At 43.3% G+C, this 19,213-nt stretch overlaps 1 protein-coding gene across 1 annotated transcript in view; it reads right to left on the reverse strand.

Moving 5' to 3' along the window:
- Nucleotides 1-1,320: 1,320 nt before the first annotated feature.
- The window catches only part of LOC124798751 (venom dipeptidyl peptidase 4-like), a 329,107-nt gene continuing 311,214 nt past the window's right edge, over nucleotides 1,321-19,213 (reverse strand). The window contains exons 17-18 of the mRNA XM_047262278.1: nucleotides 16,827-17,038; nucleotides 1,321-3,499 (exon numbers count right to left, since the gene is read on the reverse strand). Of these exons, the coding sequence (XP_047118234.1) occupies nucleotides 3,368-3,499; nucleotides 16,827-17,038 (344 nt within the window). The 3' untranslated portion in view covers nucleotides 1,321-3,367. The remainder of the gene's footprint in view (nucleotides 3,500-16,826; nucleotides 17,039-19,213) is intronic.

Genomic DNA, 19,213 nt, shown 5'->3' on the forward strand with positions numbered 1-19,213 from the left:
ACTATCAGTGGGCGAACCATTCAACGAAACCATCGATATGGACTTTCGGTGCCGAAGGCCCATTCGTGTACCCTCGATGGCTGCGCGACACAAATCTTTAGACCTCGCCTGGGCCCTTCAACACTGACATTGGCCTGTTGATGACTGACAACATGTTGCCTGGTCGGATGAGTCTCATTTCATATTGTATCAAGCAGACGGACGGGTACGGGTGCTGAGACAACTGCATGAAGCCATGGGCTGTACAGGTCAGCAGGGAACCGTTCAAGCTGGTGGAGACTCTGTAATGGTGTGGGACGTGTGGAGCTGGAGTGATATGGGACCCGTGATACGTCTAGATACGACTCTGGCAGGTGACACATACGTAAGCATTTTGTCCGATTGCCTGCATCCATTCATGTCCACTGTGCATTCCGATGGACTTGGGCAATTCCAGCAGGACAATGCGGCACCCCACACGTCCAGAACCGCTACAAAGTGGCTCCAGGAACACTCTTCTGAGTTTAAACACTTCCGCTGACCATCAGACTCTCCAGATACGAACATTATTGATCATATCTGGGATGCCTTGCAATGTGCTGTCCAGAGGAAATCTCCACCCTCTCGTACCCTGAAGGATATATGGAAAACTCTGCACAATTCATGATCTCAGTTCTCTCCAGCACTACTTCAGACATTAGTTGAGTCCATGCCACGTCGTGCTGCGGCACTTCTGCGAACTCGCGGGGCCCTACAGGATATTAGGCAGGTGTACCAGTTTCTTTGGCTCTTGAGTGTATATGTGTCCTCACTTCATTATTCTTGGTATTTAATATCCTTCTCTCATTCAGTTTCAACGTAATTTCTTATGCAGCTCGTAACTGTTTTTCCTATTTCCTCTTCACACATCCTACAAATTCCTAATTTACTCTGTGTTCTTAGTGCACTGATCTGATATCATGTGTTTTCTGAGAAGATGTGAAGCTTAACGAACACAGAGTTCAAACAAGCTTCTCGGAAACGGTATATTGTGTAACCATGGGAACTTTCATTGGCGCTAGTTTCGTCAAAGACGCATACAGCAAGTGCTTTGGGAGCACATAAAGTCAGAATGAAATTGGGTGACATCACTTTTACATAGAAAAGAATAATCACAAAATGGATTAACATAATATTCGTGATCTTATTTCTTCATAGTGATGCACAATTCGCAATGGTTAGGTGTTGTTGTGTACAGAAAGTTCATGGTAGAAAAACAATTACTAAGCAATAACAATATTTGTCGTGACGTCGACTGCACTCTAGGAGCCACTGCAGATAGAGAAAACAACTCAACAAAAATAGTAGAAAATACAGTTTATAAACACCAGTAAATATTTGATACTAAATACAAGTTGTAATATATTTTGGTATTGCTAGAGAAATTTCAGTTCACTGTTTATGGGCAGTGACATCCTGAAGATATCCAGATGTGTGTGTTTAGACGCAAGTGGCATGGTTTATACCGCACTTAATTCGCCTGATGTCAAGAATGAGCCAAGTATTGTGTTATTTGATAGTTAGTGGTCGCCTTTGAAGAAAATCAAGGCACGTAATGGTTAGTAAGGATACCCATAGCCATTCATCGTAAAACTTTAAAATTATATCGCTGCTCGTAACTCTTCTCCTTGCAACTAAACGTATCAGATGCCTTTGAGCTCTAAACAGATCCAGTAGCGTTGTACCTTCAATTTTAGACATTTTTCTTGTGTTTTCAGTTATTGTCAAAATGTACGAAAATGGGGATTAGAAACCCTTGTATGTATATGAACGTTATCTGCCTGACGGCCAAATTCATATAAACTAAACAGGGTGATTCAGCTGTCCCTACTGTTTCCGTTTTATGCAACCTGCAACGTTATAGCTGGCCTTCATAAACAACACACTGATTTTTATATTCTCTCGCTCGTTACGCACAAATTATTAGTGGGAAAAAGCAGGAAATTTTTGTAGTAAATTTAACGTATTTAAATTTTGTACAGGGATATGTTTTCGCTAGAGGCTGTAGTTTTCGAGTTATTCAATAAAAATATATACAAATGACCTTGAAACGCACCCACACACCCTCGCTCAGCCCCACCGATCACGATTTCTAGTATGACACTATGTCATATCACTGTATAAATATTCGGGACTGCACGAATTATTTACCTTTTTTGGTCTTCACTGACAGGCCTTATTACGCGACCAGCTTAGTCGAGCACTTATAAATTGTAAAACTGACGTATGTGTAAATTTTACATAACAATTTAGTAGATTATAGCAGCATAAAATAAACAAATACATCGGTATCAGGTCTTCTGACTACGAAACTACTGTGTTTGTAAGGGTTACGTTCGGAATTGTCAACGTTATTAATTTTTGCGTAACTCCTTTTCTCGTTCATTACAATGAAGGGGAGTTTTAAATTAACAATGATAACAAAGTAGCTGACTATGCAGGTGGCGTAATAGCCCAATCAATATTGACCATAAAAGTCGAATGTCGGGAATAGTTCGCATAGTTGGAAATTTCTGTACAGCGATAGGAAGGAGTGCCACGAACAACATACTAGAAATCCTGACTGGGGAGGGATGAGTCTGGGTGAAGGTGCGTTAAAGGATCCCTTTTGTACGTTTTTCTTGAATAACTCGGAAATCGTGCCTCAGCGAAAACGTATCCCAGTACAGAATTTAACTACGTTTAATTTCCTACAAAACGGTGGTGTTAATTTTTTTCTGTAGGACTAATAGTTTATGCGTAGCGAGCTAGGGAAAATAAAGGCCAAATACAACATTACCGATTGCATAAAACGACAACAGTGGGAACAGCTATATCACCCTTTATATACTGTTTCAGTTAAGCACATTGCAGGTAGCAGGTGCGCATTATAAACTGGCGGCACTTGCATGTCTGGCTTTAATAAAAGTTTTTGAACAAATTATGTTTATTTTGGAAAAAACTGTGTTTCCCCAACCATTTCCCCTTCCACGAAACTAATTTGTCTACCATCCACAGCTCCAAACCTAGATATCCTCTCGCCTGACAGGTAAAATTTATGTAACCGTAAATCACCTTTTGCTGTCGTTAGGCACTATGATTAACACTTTTCGTTTTGCTCAAATGGAAAATTGAATTGTCTGATATAAAATGCATGGTATAAGCAGGACCATTTAAAGTTCTGAACGTCATATAACACATCAAGATAGGAAGCAGCTGGTGTCGAAAGAGAAGGAGAAATTAACATCGACAGTGTGTAGAATCGTACTGATGTAACTTATCTACAACGATAGTTTCTGTAAAACCAACAGCTATTGGTAAACATTTGCGACAGTTTACAGCAGTGGTTAAGACTGGAGTATAAACATCTCTAGGAGATGAGTTCGCTGATAATGTCGACCAGAAGAGGAGTTCGGTCGAAGCACTTCAGGAAGAACTCGTCGATGGTACGGTACACGTGACCATTTACGCTACTGAGCCCGTGCTCCTCGTCCGGGTAGCTCTGTGAACAGAACGAAGACAGGCAGCAGATAGAATCCAAAGGCTTGCAAGAAGCAATAAGTATTTATTGAACCGTAATCGGTCTAGAAATCTGCATTAGAAACATAACACCTAGAAAACAGTTCAGCCGTTACAATTTTAACGAATTATTTATTTTACATACGTAGTTTCACATCAAACGTGAGATCATTTCATGATGGTGGCATGATTTCTTATGGAAATTTAGAAGTTTTTACTAAAATTTGAAAAATATAAGTGTTTTATACATAAACATAAGCTCACCATACAAAATGTTAGCCTCTCCTTTAAAAAAATCACACTGATCGCTTTGGTATACTGTATACGGTGTAGAACTGCTGGCAGACTGTCGCATGACCCTCCATCGCTGACATACAGCAGGTCATGGCAGAGAAGTGAAGCGATGCGCCGGACGGTTGGATGGAATCAACGCGTTAAGATGGGGTCGACGTAAAGACGTGACACAATGGCAGACAGGAGATGTCGTAGTTGGACGTGCACGTGACCACACTGAACCAAATCTTCAGATTTATTGGTGTATCAGTGCGGAGTGACCAGCATGTATACAAAGAATGGCGGACCACTCACAGCCATCCAACACGGAGTAAGAACAGTGATCGTGAAAAGATCCTAAAGGACAGCGACTGGAGACGTGTGACAAAAGCCTTGTCAAAGACAGTATGCAGTATGTTTCAAACCAGACAGGATTTGCAACTTTCAGTGAAAGCAGATTCGTCTCAATCAATTTCCGAATGAGGATTTGGAAGGAAACTGCGTGCAATGGAAATTTGGAGTCTGGTACCTCACAGGCCATTCTTCAAAGTAGCACATAAAGCTGCACGTTCTCAGTTGGCCGAAAAACACAGAAACTGGACAGTCCGCAGCTCGTGGTCGTGCGGTAGCGTTCTCGCTTCCCACGCCCGGGTTCCCGGGTTCGATTCCCGGCGGGGTCAGGGATTTTCTCTGCCTCGTGATGACTGGGTATTGTGTGATGTCCTTAGGTTAGTTAGGTTTAAGTAGTTCTAAGTTCTAGGGGACTAATGACCATAGATGTTAAGTCCCATAGTGCTCAGGGCCACTTGAACCATTTAGAAACTGGCCAGTAGCCGACTGTCTGAGACATGTAGTGTGATCCGGCTAATCGCGATTTTTCCACTTTTCGAGTGACGCAAGGAGTCGAATGCAGCAACGGCCCAATGTGGCGATATGTGGCGATGAACTCGCAGTGTTTGGAACGGGTAGTTTAGCTCAGACCAGGCGCGGCTCGTAATTATAGGCTCCGAGGTGGAACCGCCCCAAAATATTTATTAAAATAAATTTTTCAATAACGTATTACAGAATTTAAGTTATCAGAACGCATTTCCCGTATTCTGCACATGGATTTATAAGCAGGTCAACGTTTTTGGAACTGTTGATACGTGATGTCACGCGATGTTTTTCGAACAGGTAGTAGCTAGTCTTACGGTTTCGCCTTGAAATAGTACTCAGCTCTATGTAGCATAGGTTTGGGGCAGTGGTTTCCTCGAGTACAGCGCTTATGGTCTTCCCAAAAGCTCTGGTGTTGCAGCAGAAGAGTGTACTACCAATCCAGGCACAATTTTCACGTTCCACTGCTTACATCAAAAGGGGGTGAACAGAGTTTCTGAAACACCGCTATCGAATCCCTGTCTCTGTATATCTCGGTTACGTCCTTGATCGACGTTTAGAACATATAGTATTTTAGACAGTTCTTTTTGTTTCTGCCATTCACTATACCATCCGCGGCACGAATAAATTTTCAAATGTCTCACCACCTACCGAGAGTTTCACGAATGATTAAGAGGAAAATGAGCGCGAAATATACCCCCTGCGCAAAATACGAGGGTCGTTCAGTAAGTAATGCCCCAAATTCTTTTTCTCAGAACACATTTATTGTTGAAACTTCTTGGCAGGTTAAAACTGTGTGCCTGACCGAGACTCGAACTCGGGACCTTTGCCTTCTGTAAAGTTTGGTAGGGAGGATACGAGGTGCTGGCAGAAGTGGAGCTGTGAGGACGGGGCGTCAGTCGTGCTTGGGTAGCTCAGTTGGTAGAGCACTTGCCTGCGAAAGGCAAAGGTCCCTAGTTCGAGTCTCGGTCCAGCACACAGTTTTAATCTGCCAGGAAGTTTCATATCAGCGCACACTCCCCTACAGAGTGAAAATTTCGTTGTGCATATTTATTGTTAAGAGTCAGAATTTGGTGACAATACACATCAACATGTCTTGTCCATGTCCTGTTTTTCTACGTAGTCTCCATCACGTTCCGTGGCCATCTGGCTACGTTGTGGAAGAGCATGTATTCCCTGCTGGTAAAAGCTCTTGTCCTGTAGGCGTATCCATGTTCCCTGTAGAGACTCTTTAAGCTGCCCAAAGAGATGCAAGTCCGAGGATGCCAGATCTAGACTGTAGGGTGAATGAGACAATTATGTCCAACTGAATTTGGCGATGTGTTCTCGAGTTCTCAGACTTGTGTGTGGGCTTGCATTATCGTGTTGGAGCAATATTTCTGCTGGATTCTTGTCCGATCGAACACGTCGGAAACGGTTCTTGAGTTTATTCAGAGTCTTCACGTATTCCTCTGAATTCATGGCTGACCCACTTGGCATCATATCCATGAGAATAATGCCGTCACAATGCCAGAAGACTGTCACAATGACTTTTCCGGCAGACGGGGTTATCTTGAATTTCTTCTTTTGTCGTGAATGAGGATAATGCCACTCCATGGACTGCCTTTTTGTTTCCGGCGCAAAGTGGTGCACCCAGCTTTCGTCCCCCATAACGATCCGTGACAAAAGGCCTCTCTGTCGGTCTCAAAACGCTCCAACAATTCAGGTGAAATGACCTTTCTTTGAATCTTGTGGTCCGCTGTGCGCATTCGTGGAACTCATCGTGAGCACCTCTGAATATCCAAGAGTCTCGATCATTGCAGACGCACTTCAGACACAAGTAGAGTCCATGCCACGTTGTGTTGCGGCACTTCTCTGTGCTCGCGGGAGCTCTACACGAAATTAGGCAGGTGTACCAGTTTCTTTCGCTTTTCAGTGTATGATGTTTCAGCATCCTGCGGTATATATAGCCTGAACTGCATCACTCGAAACGCAGTTTAATTATAACCACGCGGTATATTACTGAAGTGACACCCAGAGGCGAGTATATAACGAGATTCTGTAGGAAAGGACTTTGATTGCTTGCATGTCAGCCATCGCTTGCGACACCATTGCAAATTCAAATTTAAATATTGTCAATCTTCTTATTTGTAATAAAAACTATTAATGTGATGTGCTTGAATTGTTGAATAGCTATCTGAGAACGCAACAACCTTTAGGCACCCTATAAGCGACGAGGATTTTCTTTTCTACAGACCAAGGCAACATATTGACACTCTATGGAGCATGTTGGGTTACAACAGCGGCATATGGGCGAGCGTTATCGTGATGGAAAACACCTCCTTGGATGCTGTTCATGAATGGCAGCACAACAGGCCAGATCTCAAGACTGACGTACAAATTTGCAGCCAGGATGCGCTGTCAAATAACATCGCACCCAAAACCATAACTCAGGTGTAGGCCCAGTGTGCCCAACATTCAGGCCCTCAGCTACCTTCCTTCTAACCGACACACGACCTCACTGAGGCACAAAACAGCTTTCATCAGTAAACACAATAGGCCTCTAACCTGTCCTCCAGTGGAGCTCTCGCTTCATACACTGAAGTTACAGACGGCGGTGGTTTGGCTTAAGTGCAATGCACGCCACAGGATGACTAGCTCGAAGCTGTCCTTGAAGTAGCCAATTTGTAACAGTTCTTTGTGTGACTATAGTACCAACTGCAGCTCAGATTGATACTGTAGATGCAGTATGATGTGACAGATCCGTATGCCGAACACGATGGTCTTCCCTCTCGGTAGTGCCACTTATAGACCATATACACCACTGGCCCTTAAAATTGCTACACCAAGAAGAAATGCAGATGATAAACGGGTATTCATTGGATAAATATACTAGAACTGACATGATTTCATTTTCACACAATTTGGGTGCATAGATCCTGAGAAATCAGTACCTAGAACAACCAGCTCTGGCCGTAATAACGGCCTTGATACGCCTGGGAATTGAGGCAAACAGAGCTTGGATGGCGTGTACAGGTACAGCTGCCCATGCAGCTTCAACACGATACCACAGTTCATCAAGAGCAGTGACTGGCATATTGTGACGAGCCAGTTGCTCGGCCACCATTGACCAGACGTTTTCAATTGGTGAGAGATCTGGAGAATGTGCTGGCCAGGACAGCAATCGAACATCTTCTGTACCCAGAAAGACCTCTACAGGACCTGCAACATGCGGTCGTGCATTAATATGCTGAAATGTAGAGTTTCGCAGGGATCGAATGAAGGGTAGAGCCACGGGTCGTAACACATCTGAAATGTAACGTCCACTGTTCAAAGTGCCGTCAATGCGAACAAGAGGTGACCGAGACGTGTAAGCAATGGCGCCCCATACCATCACGCCGGGTGATACGCCAGTATCGCGATGACGAATACACGCTTCCAATGTGCGTTCACCGCGATGTCGCCAAACACTGATGCGACCATCATGATGCTGTAAACAGAACCTCGATTCATCCGAAAAAATGACGTTTTGCCATTCGTGCACCCAGGTTCGTCGTTGAGTGCACTATAGCAGGCGCTCCTGTCTGTGATGCAGCGCAAGGGTAACCGCAGCCACGGTCTCCGAGCTGATAGTCCATGCTGCTGCAAACGTCGTCGAACTGTTCGTGCAGATGGTTGTTGTCTTGCAAACGTCCCCATCTGCTGTCTCAGGGATCGAGACGTGGCTGCACGATCCGTTACAGCCATTCGGATAAGAAGCCTGTCATGTCGACTGCTAGTGATACGAGGCCGTTGGGATCCAGCACAGCGTTCCGTATTACCCTCCTTAACCCACCGATTCCATATTCTGCTAACAGTCTTTGGATCTCGACCAACGCGAGCAGCAATGTCGTCATACGATATACCGCAATCGCGATAGGCTACAATCCGACCTTTATCAAAACGGAAACGTGATAGTAAGCATTTCTTCTCCTTACACGAGGCATCACAACAACGTTTCACCAGGCATCGCCGGTCAACTGCTGTTTGTGTATGAGAAATCGGTTGGAAACTTTCCTGATGGGAGCACGTTGTAAGTGTCGCCACCGGCGCCAACCTTGTGTGAATGTTCTGAAAAGCTAATCATTTGCATATCACAGTATCTTCTTCCTGTCGGTTAAATTTCGCGTTTGTAGCACGTCATCTTCGTGGTGTAGCAATTTTAATGACCAGTAGTGTATTCCCGTGACCACCGCTGGCAGCAATAATGTACGGTGGCTATATTTCTGCCGAGTCTGGGCTCTATCGTGAAAGCTTGAAAAATGAGGTGAAGACAATGGCGTGTTTGCCTCCTTAAAGGCATTCTTCACTAACATCAACTCACCATGTCGAGCCTCAAAGGTAACTAACGATCACGACCGTTACAGCATGTATTTAAAGCAAAACCAAAGTTGTATCCTCATAATGACGCTACTAGCGCCACTCTTACGCAACTGGCGCGAAATGTGAATGAACGTCATCTTTCAGATGCAGAAACGCACCTACCAACTTTCGTTTATGTCGCACAATTCCCTCTTGGTGTTGCAGGTACGTTCCATGGCGACGCAGTAGATGTCGAAACAAAAGCCCAAGCAAAATCAAACAATGCAAAATAAAGAATGGAATAATGACAATATTACGAAAAGCAGAGATCGCCATATAACGGAGATGCTGTGTCGCAGATAAATGATTGGCAATAGAAAGGGAAATGACTAGACAAAGCATGCAGAATAAGACGATAGCGGAAGTAGGACACAGAATGAACAGTGCAGTAGGTATGTTGTTGTTGTTGTGGTCTTCAGTCCTGAGACTGGTTTGACGGAGATCTCCATGCTACTCTATCCTGTGCAAGCCTCTTCATCTCCCAGTACCTACTGCAGCCTACATCCTTCTGAACCTGCTTAGTGTATTCATCTCTTGGTCTCCCTCTACGATTTTTACCCTCCACGCTGCCCTGCAGTACCAAATTGGTGATCCCTTGATGCCTCAGAACATGTCCTACCAAGCGATCTCTTCTTCTAGTCAAGTTGTGCCACAAACTTCTCTTCTCCCCAATTCTATTCAATACCTCCTCATTAGTTATGTGATCTACCCATCTAATCTTCAGCATTCTTCTGTAGCACCACATTTCGAAAGCTTCTATTCTCTTCTTGTCTGAACTATTTATCGTCCATGTTTCTCTTCCATACATGGCTACACTCCATACAAATACTTTCAGAAACGACTTCCTGACACTTAAATCTATACTCGATGTTAACAAATTTCTCTTCTTCAGAAACGCTTTCCTTGCCATAGCCAGTCTACATTTTATATCCTCTCTACTTCGACCATCATCAGTTAGTTTGCTCCCCAAATAGCAAAACTCCTTCACTACTTTAAGTGTCTCATTTCCTAATCTAATTCCCTCAGCATCACCCGATTTAATTCGACTACATTCCATTATCCTCGTTTTGCTTCTGTTGATATTCATCTTATACCCTCCTTTCAAGACACTGTCCATTCCGTTCAACTGCTCTTCCAAGTCCTTTGCTGCCTCTGACAGAATTACAATGTCATCGGCGAACCTCAAAGTTTTTATTTCCTCTCCATGGATTTTAATACCTACTCCGAACTTTTCTTTTGTTTCCTTTACTGCTTGCTCAATATACAGATTGAATAGCATCGGGGAGAGGTTACAACCCTGTCTCACTCCCTTCCCGACCACTGCTTCCCTTTCATGCACCTCGACTCTTATAACTGCCATCTGGTATCTGTACAAATTGTAAATAGCCTTTCGTTCAGTGTATTTTACCCCTGCCACCTTCAGAATTTGAAAGAGAGTATTACAGTCAATGCAGTAGATAATAGTACAAAAAATCTGAATTCGAGTACCCGCGAGGCCAGCTTCTATAGGATGACGAGTAGCGCACAGCGCTTTGTCCAATTAGAAGGAAGAGAGACGAATAGCAACAAGAAGCACCTCATGGCTGTAGAAAAACTGTTGCATCAACAGCTAGCCGAGTTACGCCGTCAGACTGTCAACATCAAACGGATAGGAAAGAGGGATAGCAGTACAGCGACAACGTATTGTCAAATGGGCTGCACCAGAGAAAACAAAGCCAACATTTAGTTCATAGACACAGTGTCATTCGCGGAATGGTCACTGATGTGTCGGTAGAGGAACTTTTAACAGAAGTAATACCTCCAATAAAAGTTATCGGAGGCGAAGATTTCTAAAAGCAGTATTCCGCGTCAATATTAGGTGTGAAATTAAATCAGATAAAAGTATCTTAACCTTTGATGGGCAACAAATTCCTCAGTACATCTATTTCCATGGGACACAGTGTGAAGTGGTCCTCTACGAGTTATCGGTTAGTATACGTTACAACTGTCTAGTGTTTGGACATACTAAGAAACCGTGCACGGGTGTAATGCGAAATTCCGTGAAGTTTAGAAGGTAGGAGATACGGCACTGACGGAAGTAAAGCTGTGAGGGCGCGGCCGTGACTCGTGCTGGCTAGCACACTCAATAGAGCCCTTGACGGCGAAAGGGAAGTTCCAGCTTCGAGTTTAGTTGTAATGTGAGAGGAAATTTCATATTCGCCATAAATGATAAAAACACAAATAGCAGGACGAAATGGAAAACGCATGTAGCGTAAATGATCAGTCGAAAATACTTCAAACAAATACAACCATAATCGTGAAACTGAAGAAATGAATTAAAAATTCTGTTACACGCGCGATTGGAACCCAGACCTTTTTGCTTACGAGGCAGAAATGGTAACTATTACACCAGCGCAGCACTATGATTAACGTTGCTGACCAAACTACCCAAGTCGAATGCCCTCCCCAACACAAAGGGCGTCAAGGAAACCATCCCTTTTCCTAGATCGTTAATTCCCATGCATTTTGCGGTCGAAAACATTTCACAGTGCGACGAGTAACACGAAGACGTTCTCGACAGCCTTTGACACTCCTACACCCCTCGGACGATTCAACTCTTCTCTTAAGCCAGCAACCCTATTGTACGTCATTGCACCCATTTCGCATGCGATGCGACTGAAATTTTTGCTCTGGTGTACAGAGAAGAACTACGAGGGACCGTTCAAAACCATTCGACGAAATCTGAACAACACAGGAAGCAGCAAAGTGTGTTTATATTTTTTTCAGCTCTGCTGTTTCGCGCCCTACTGTGGCGAGATCTGGGAGGGGTGCGACATTGACACACGCGTGAATAAAGCGGCAAACGGTCCTTCTAAGACCCCCTGTTTAGCAGCACCCTCAGTGCCACCCACCTGCGTTTGCTGAATACTTTAAAAGCGTACCTGAATAGAGACAACACTGAGCAGCAGAGTGCAAACTGTGGACGCCAGTTGTAGCCGCCCTCCGTCGATCTGCTTTCGTCGACTTCTCTGACGTAAGACATTGATGTTGTTAGCTACTGTATATGCCCGACTTTTCGTTATATCCACACATCAGATGGAGCAGCCACAAACATCTTCACTGTTGTTGTTGTTGTGGTCTTCAGTCCTGAGACTGGTTTGATGCAGCTCTCCATGCTACTCTGTCCTGTGCAAGCTTCTTCATCTCCCAGTACCTACTGCAACCTACATCCTTCCTAATCTGCTTAGTGTATTCATCTCTTGGTCTCCCTCTACGATTTTTACCCTCCACGCTGCCCTCCAATACTAAATTGGTGATCCCTTGATGCCTCAGAACACGTCCTACCAACCGATCCCTTCTTCTTGTCGAGTTGTGCCACAAACTTCTCTTCTCCCCAATCCTATTCAATACTTCCTCATTAGTTATGTGATCTACACATCTAACCTTCAGCATTCTTCTGTAGCACCACATTTCGAAAGTTTCTATTCTCTTCTTGTCCAAACTATCGTCCATGTTTCACATCCACACATGGCTACACTCCATACAAATACTTTCAGAAATGACTTCCTGACACTTAAATCTATACTCGATGTTAACAAATTTCTCTTCTTCAGAAACGCTTTCCTTGCCATTGCCAGTCTACATTTTATATCCTCTCTACTTCGACCATCATCAGTTATTTTGCTCCACAAATAGCAAAACTCCTTTACTACTTTAAGTGTCTCATTTACTAATCTACGAGGGCAGTTCAATAAGTAATGCAACACATTTTTTTTCTGAAAAGGGTTTTTTTTTATTCAGCATTGAAATACACCAGGTTATTCCCCAATCTTTTAGCTACACAACACTATTTTTCAACGTAATCTCCATTCAATGCTACGGCCTTACGCCACCTTGAAATGAGGGCCTGTATGCCTGCACGGTACCATTCCACTGGTCGATGTCGGAGCCAACGTCGTACTGCATCAATAACTTCTTCATCATCCGCGTAGTGCCTCCCACGGATTGCGTCCTTCATTGGGCCAAACATATGGAAATCCGACGGTGCGAGATCGGGGCTGTAGGGTGCATGAGGAAGAACAGTCCACTGAAGTTTTGTGAGCTCCTCTCGGGTGTGAAGACTTGTGTGAGGTCTTGCGTTGTCATGAAGAAGGAGAAGTTCGTTCAGATTTTTGTGCCTACGAACACGCTGAAGTCGTTTCTTCAATTTCTGAAGAGTAGCACAATACACTTCAGAGTTGATCGTTTGACCATGGGGAAGGACATCGAACAGAATAACCCCTTCAGCGTCCCAGAAGACTGTAACCATGACTTTACCGTCTGAGGGTATGGCTTTAAACTTTTTCTTGGTAGGGGAGTGGGTGTGGCGCCACTCCATTGATTGCCGTTTTGTTTCAGGTTCGAAGTGATGAACCCATGTTTCATCGCCTGTAACAATCTTTGACAAGAAATTGTCACCCTCAGCCACATGACGAGCAAGCAATTCCGCACAGATGGTTCTCCTTTGCTCTTTATGGTGTTCGGTTAGACAACGAGGGACCCAGCGGGAACAAACCTTTGAATATCCCAACTGGTGAACAATTGTGACAGCACTACCAACAGAGATGTCAAGTTGAGCACTGAGTTGTTTGATGGTGATCCGTCGATCATCTCGAACGAGTGTGTTCGCACGCTCCGCCATTGCAGGAGTCACAGCTGTGCACGGCCGGTCCGCACGCGGGAGATCAGACAGTCTTGCTTGACCTTGCGGCGATGATGACAGACGCTTTGCCCAACGACTCACCGTGCTTTTGTCCACTGCCACATCACCGTAGACATTCTGCAAGCGCCTATGAATATCTGAGATGCCCTGGTTTTCCGCCAAAAGAAACTCGATCACTGCCCGTTGTTTGCAACGCACATCCGTTACAGACGCCATTTTAACAGCTCCGTACAGCGCTGCCACCTGTCGGAAGTCAATGAAACTGTACGAGACGAAGCGGGAATGTTTGAAAATATTCCACAAGAAATTTCCGGTTTTTTCAACCAAAATTGGCGGAGAAAAAAAATTTGTTGCATTACTTATTGAACTGCCCTCGTAATTCCCTCAGCATCACCAGATTTAATTCGACTACATTCCATTATCCTCGTTTTACTTTTGTTGATGTTCATCTTATATCCTCCTTTCAAGACGCTATCCATTCCGTTCAACTGCTCTTCCAAGTCCTTCACTGTAACAGTGACTAAATTTCAGGTTTTCATAATGATAATTAATGTTGACTTTCGCTTAGTCGACCACTATTTGTTGCTGCGTTACCGAAGACAAGAAAGTTAATAACGTCTTTGGACTTTAGTTACTACTTCATCTTCCTATTTCCGATGTTACTACTTATCCGTACTGTTTCTGATTTTGTATTATTTCTGTCCGATGTTAAATAGCTTTTAAGTCACAATTTACGTTTCGTAATATTTCATAATCGTACCTGCCTTCATCGAGAGATACAGATTGCAGCTTGCCTATGATTATCGTTGACTAATACACAACCTATTCTGGAAATCACTTTAGTTTTTTTAACAACATTTAATAATAGTTGATTGATCATTAATTATTGTGTTTTGTATACAGAGAAAGAGAGGGTTGATCCTACAATTACTGTCAGCAATTATGGCAACTGAAATGTCCGTGATTTTTATAGTTCCTCACTCAAAGATATTACAGCAAGGACTATGGTCCATTACTACACTTCCATACAGTAATTCAAACTTCGTACACTTTTACTTTAACATAGCTAAGTGTCCGATTCGGTACTTATATTCAATTTAACGTCTCTTCGTGTAGCCCATAGGTGCTATTATTGGTTATTCGGCATGTAATAGAGTTTAATATTGAGCGCTACTTCCTCTCGCGCACACAATTCCTCAGATATTCTTAGTCCTTGACCTTACGGCAGAGATCTACTTAGATCTCAGTATAAGTTTCAACGTAAGTCTGTCCCGTACAAACTGTAGTCACTTTCCTCGCAGTTTAACAGAGGTGCCCTGATCGCTTCCGTAGCACATCACTCGGAAATGCCAGTTATATCGCAGGCCGCAGCTACGTACACTTATTCAGAGTGCAGAAAACGAGACAAGAGAACTAACAATACCTGTGCATGGTTTATATAGTAGAATTTAGAAACAAAAGCAGCAGCGTTGAACCCTCTTTGATTTCCCTGAGGCACTACTTTCCTGTGGGTGTTATTCTGATGAGAGATTATATATTGATAATTTTAATTAGAACTTTTTCAATGCTATTAATTATTTATGATATTATCGATCACCTCTCCCCTGTATAAGAATAAGCCTGAAAATATTGTTCTCAATTGAAACAGCGTTATACGTGGCAGAGGAGCAACCGCTTCGGCACCCCTCCACTTCTTGCTAGCAGGCGCAGGAGCAGCAGTGTAGCCTGCCTGCAGGCGCCTAGGACTTTTGTCACAGAATCTGTCTGCACAGGTATATTTTTAAGGTGCTCAGCAAGGTGAGCAGGAGGTATCGAGGGTGCTGCCGACCTGGGTGGTCTTATAGGCTCCCTTAGTAGTTTTATTCACACATGTGTCAATCTCACACCCCTCTGTGGTCTCAGCATAGAATGGTCTAAACAGAAGGGCTGAAAAAGCATGAGCATCCTTTGTTGCTTTGCATTGTGTTGAGATTTCGTTGAATTTCTTTGAACGGTCCCTAGTGGTTCCACACTGTACACAAGAGGAAAACTTGTGGTCGCACTGCACTCCACGTGGGTGTGATCACATTCAGTAGGGTTGCTGGCTCACGACGTCCTTAGAAAAGTGTTGAAGCGTCCGGAAGTTGTCAGCAGCGCCGAAAGCTGTCAAGAACGTCATCCTGTCGCTCTGGGAATCAACATAGATGCACTTTATGCTGCCCTCTAAGGCTTTTTCGTGTCGATTCTGAGTGGCTATATGTCTGAAATTGTTTCCTCGGCCACCCAATAAGAAATCGCGCGATTTCAACGCTAGGCGTCGTACTTCTGACCTCCACTGTAGAGGCGTCAAAAGAAACGGTAAAAGAGGTGTGATGACTTTCCCATCGTCTGAAAAAAAAATCGTGGTGGCGCTGGTCATAATTGTGGTGTGATTTGGTGCCAATGTGGCATCATTAACCCACTTTACAGTTCACATGTATTTTTGAGGTGTGGTATTTTTTTGGGGTTGTGTCGATACCTCACTGTCTGAAGCGACGCCGAGCTCTAGGCACTTCTGCACCACTACAGATGAAGTTCGCAGGCTCTTTGAGATACATTTTAAACTCATGTACCACAAAGGTGGACAGTTGCGGGCTTTCAAAAAAGTGATCCTTTCACTGAGTTGCACAGTGTATTTTTATTACAATTTTCAAACATCCATTTTACCTACGATTTTACTGTATCCATGACGTTTGTACAGCAGGTACTGGACTAGGCTCTTTGACCGAAATTGTACATACGTTTAAGAATAATTTAAACAGCAGCTTACGGTGTTACATGATGTCACTTCTACAGTTTATCGAATCTGTGGAAGCCAATCGAAAAGAAACATTAAAAGGTTTTAGAAACACCGCTACTAGTCACTTTCTGTTTTTTACTACCTCTACAGCTGATGATGAGGTTTAACATGTTCCTAATAAAATAATTTAAGTACTTAACAAATTTTATGACTGGTAGACGTATTTGTAAAACCTTTTCATGTTTTTGAAACAATCACAGTCGATTAATATTGAATATGGCTACAGATTGTTAAGAAGGAATATAGTGCATGTATGACTTGGTCTGACGAGGTTCTGGAACATACCTGCTGGTCGAAGAGCACGCCGGCCTCCTCGAGGGCGGTTGCCAGCGCCATGGAGTTCTGGTAGAGGACTGTGTCGTCCGCGGTGCCGTGCATCAACAGGAACTTCTTTCCCGCGAAGCGCTCTGCTAGGCGTGTGACGTCACTGGCGTTGTAGCCCTCCTCGTTGTCCTCGGGCGTGGGAAAGCCCATGTACCTCTCTGACTCTCGTATGTCTGCGAACCGTGTAGATTGTAACCACGTAAAAAAAGCAGGAATATGCACGTGTGTGGACTTTCAAACTTATCTCTGCACGCATACTCTCAACACCAATTCCAGGCTGAGTTAAAGTCCTGTTCAGTACAGATGCAAATGAAGTAAATAAAATGATCCACTGTCATCAATGAAGGTGAACCTTTGACATTGCCAGCCATTCGTGCTGGAGGAACTTCAGAAAAATCGTTAAACATGGGCCAAAGATACCGAGACAAAAGCCAACAGGTAAAGTGTAAACATGTGGCCACGAAAGTCTCATCAGTTTTGTAAATATTACTTCATAAATTACGTGGAAATGATACTGTCAGTACATCAGACCAATTCCAAGCAGATAAAACTACTTTTTTGCAAACAGATCACTCTAGCATTATCTATATGTTGTGTAGTGCGCACCAACTAAACGAGATATGTTCCATCGGTTTCTGTTAGCTCACCCTTATTGGATGGCTCTTATTTCTGCGTAGTAATGACAACAACAACAATAATAATATAGTAATGAAGTACATTGTAAAAGAGAAATATTGGGAAAGTACAAATGCGAACACAATGAGCACTAAACTAATTTTACCTGTCTAATTGTCTTTGAAAATGTATAACATCACAACTAATGATTAATTACTTTTTTCTGCAGACAATACATTCAGGCAACGACCTATAAAATTCTCTGTACCATTGCTTCATGTACCTCATCATAGAGAGTAAATAATTTGTTCTAGTGGAAGACGTATCAGTCCCTAAGCTTACACACTACTGAATCTAAATTATGCTAAGGACGAGCACACACACACACATGCCCAAGGGAGGACTCGAACCTCCGCCGGGACAGCCGCACAGTCCATGACTGCAGTGCCCTAGACCACTCGGCTAATCCCGCGCGGCTGTTACTAACTATATCTCACGTAACACACCACATTAATAATGACATACATTGTCTCACGTGGTATTGCTAAACCTCTTCGATAGGTGTACAGAGGAAATATGCTTCTTCGCACTCGACTAAGGCACTTCATGCGAAGTATCAAGCTAAGGTTTGAGTGAATTATTTCTCTTCTTCGACTGAGATATCTGTCTCTTTGTCTTTGCCCAGTGAGAATCACCAGCAAGACAAGTGAACTCATGAGTCCCTAAACTTACAGAAATTGGTAAAATGTAAACGTGCAAGAGAAATTGTGACCCTTTTCAAAACCTGAGATATCCCGGGTGATTCGTAATTGCTGTCTATGAATTGGTAAATGGAGAGACAAAGTAAGTTAGTCATTTAAAAGTATGTAATTTTCTCTGTAAATGAACCCATAATCGTCAATTATTGGTTGAATGAAGACAAGTTTCCACTTTTGCTGTAACTCCACGTAATTATTTTATTTACTATTGGCCAGTTTCACTCTCATCGTCATTACCAAGCATTTGTCTGTTAACACAAAACGGGCAAATCTGCATCAATCTCGTAACTTTAAATATAAAGAGAACTCCTAACTACAAAGGCCCCACCAACGCATTGATAACATTATAAAATGTGGCACCTACACTTCAGTGACCATATATGAAATATTCGAAAGGATGCCGCGGCATGCTGCAGCCAAGCATTGTTGAACCTATTTACAACGGAGACATGATCAATGCTGTGAGACGTATGACCTATCCGCACAGTAAACTGTAACACTGCATTCTCTCATGATAACGTAAATAACACAGCATGGCATACTAATATTACTGATCATTTGTGCATCTGGTGCAACTGACATAACGGAGTGTCATTGTTCCCACGCCAGAACTGCGTAAAGCATTGCCTATGCGTAAATGGCGTAGGAAAAATGTCTTTGGCTAACCGTTGTATCGAAATGCACAAGCAAAGCCTGGTTTTACATATCCAGCGAGTGTCACAGACAGAAGTCATTCATAAAAGGTAACAGAACAGGCGGGGATTCTTATGCTGAATATTTCGTGACACACCTGGTGTCATGCAATCAAACTTATGGAAACTGTCATATAGAAACACGAGAAAGCATTGTGCAAGCTCATGCACAGGAGCGTACACAAATAAGTCTGATCTCCCCAGCATACACAACTACAAATCACAGCAACACATCCACACCAACTTGCCGCGTCACAAGTTACCAGATTACAATTCTAACGTG

The sequence above is a fragment of the Schistocerca piceifrons genome, chromosome 5 (genome assembly GCF_021461385.2).
Source record: "Schistocerca piceifrons isolate TAMUIC-IGC-003096 chromosome 5, iqSchPice1.1, whole genome shotgun sequence".
Lineage (NCBI taxonomy): Eukaryota > Metazoa > Arthropoda > Insecta > Orthoptera > Acrididae > Schistocerca > Schistocerca piceifrons.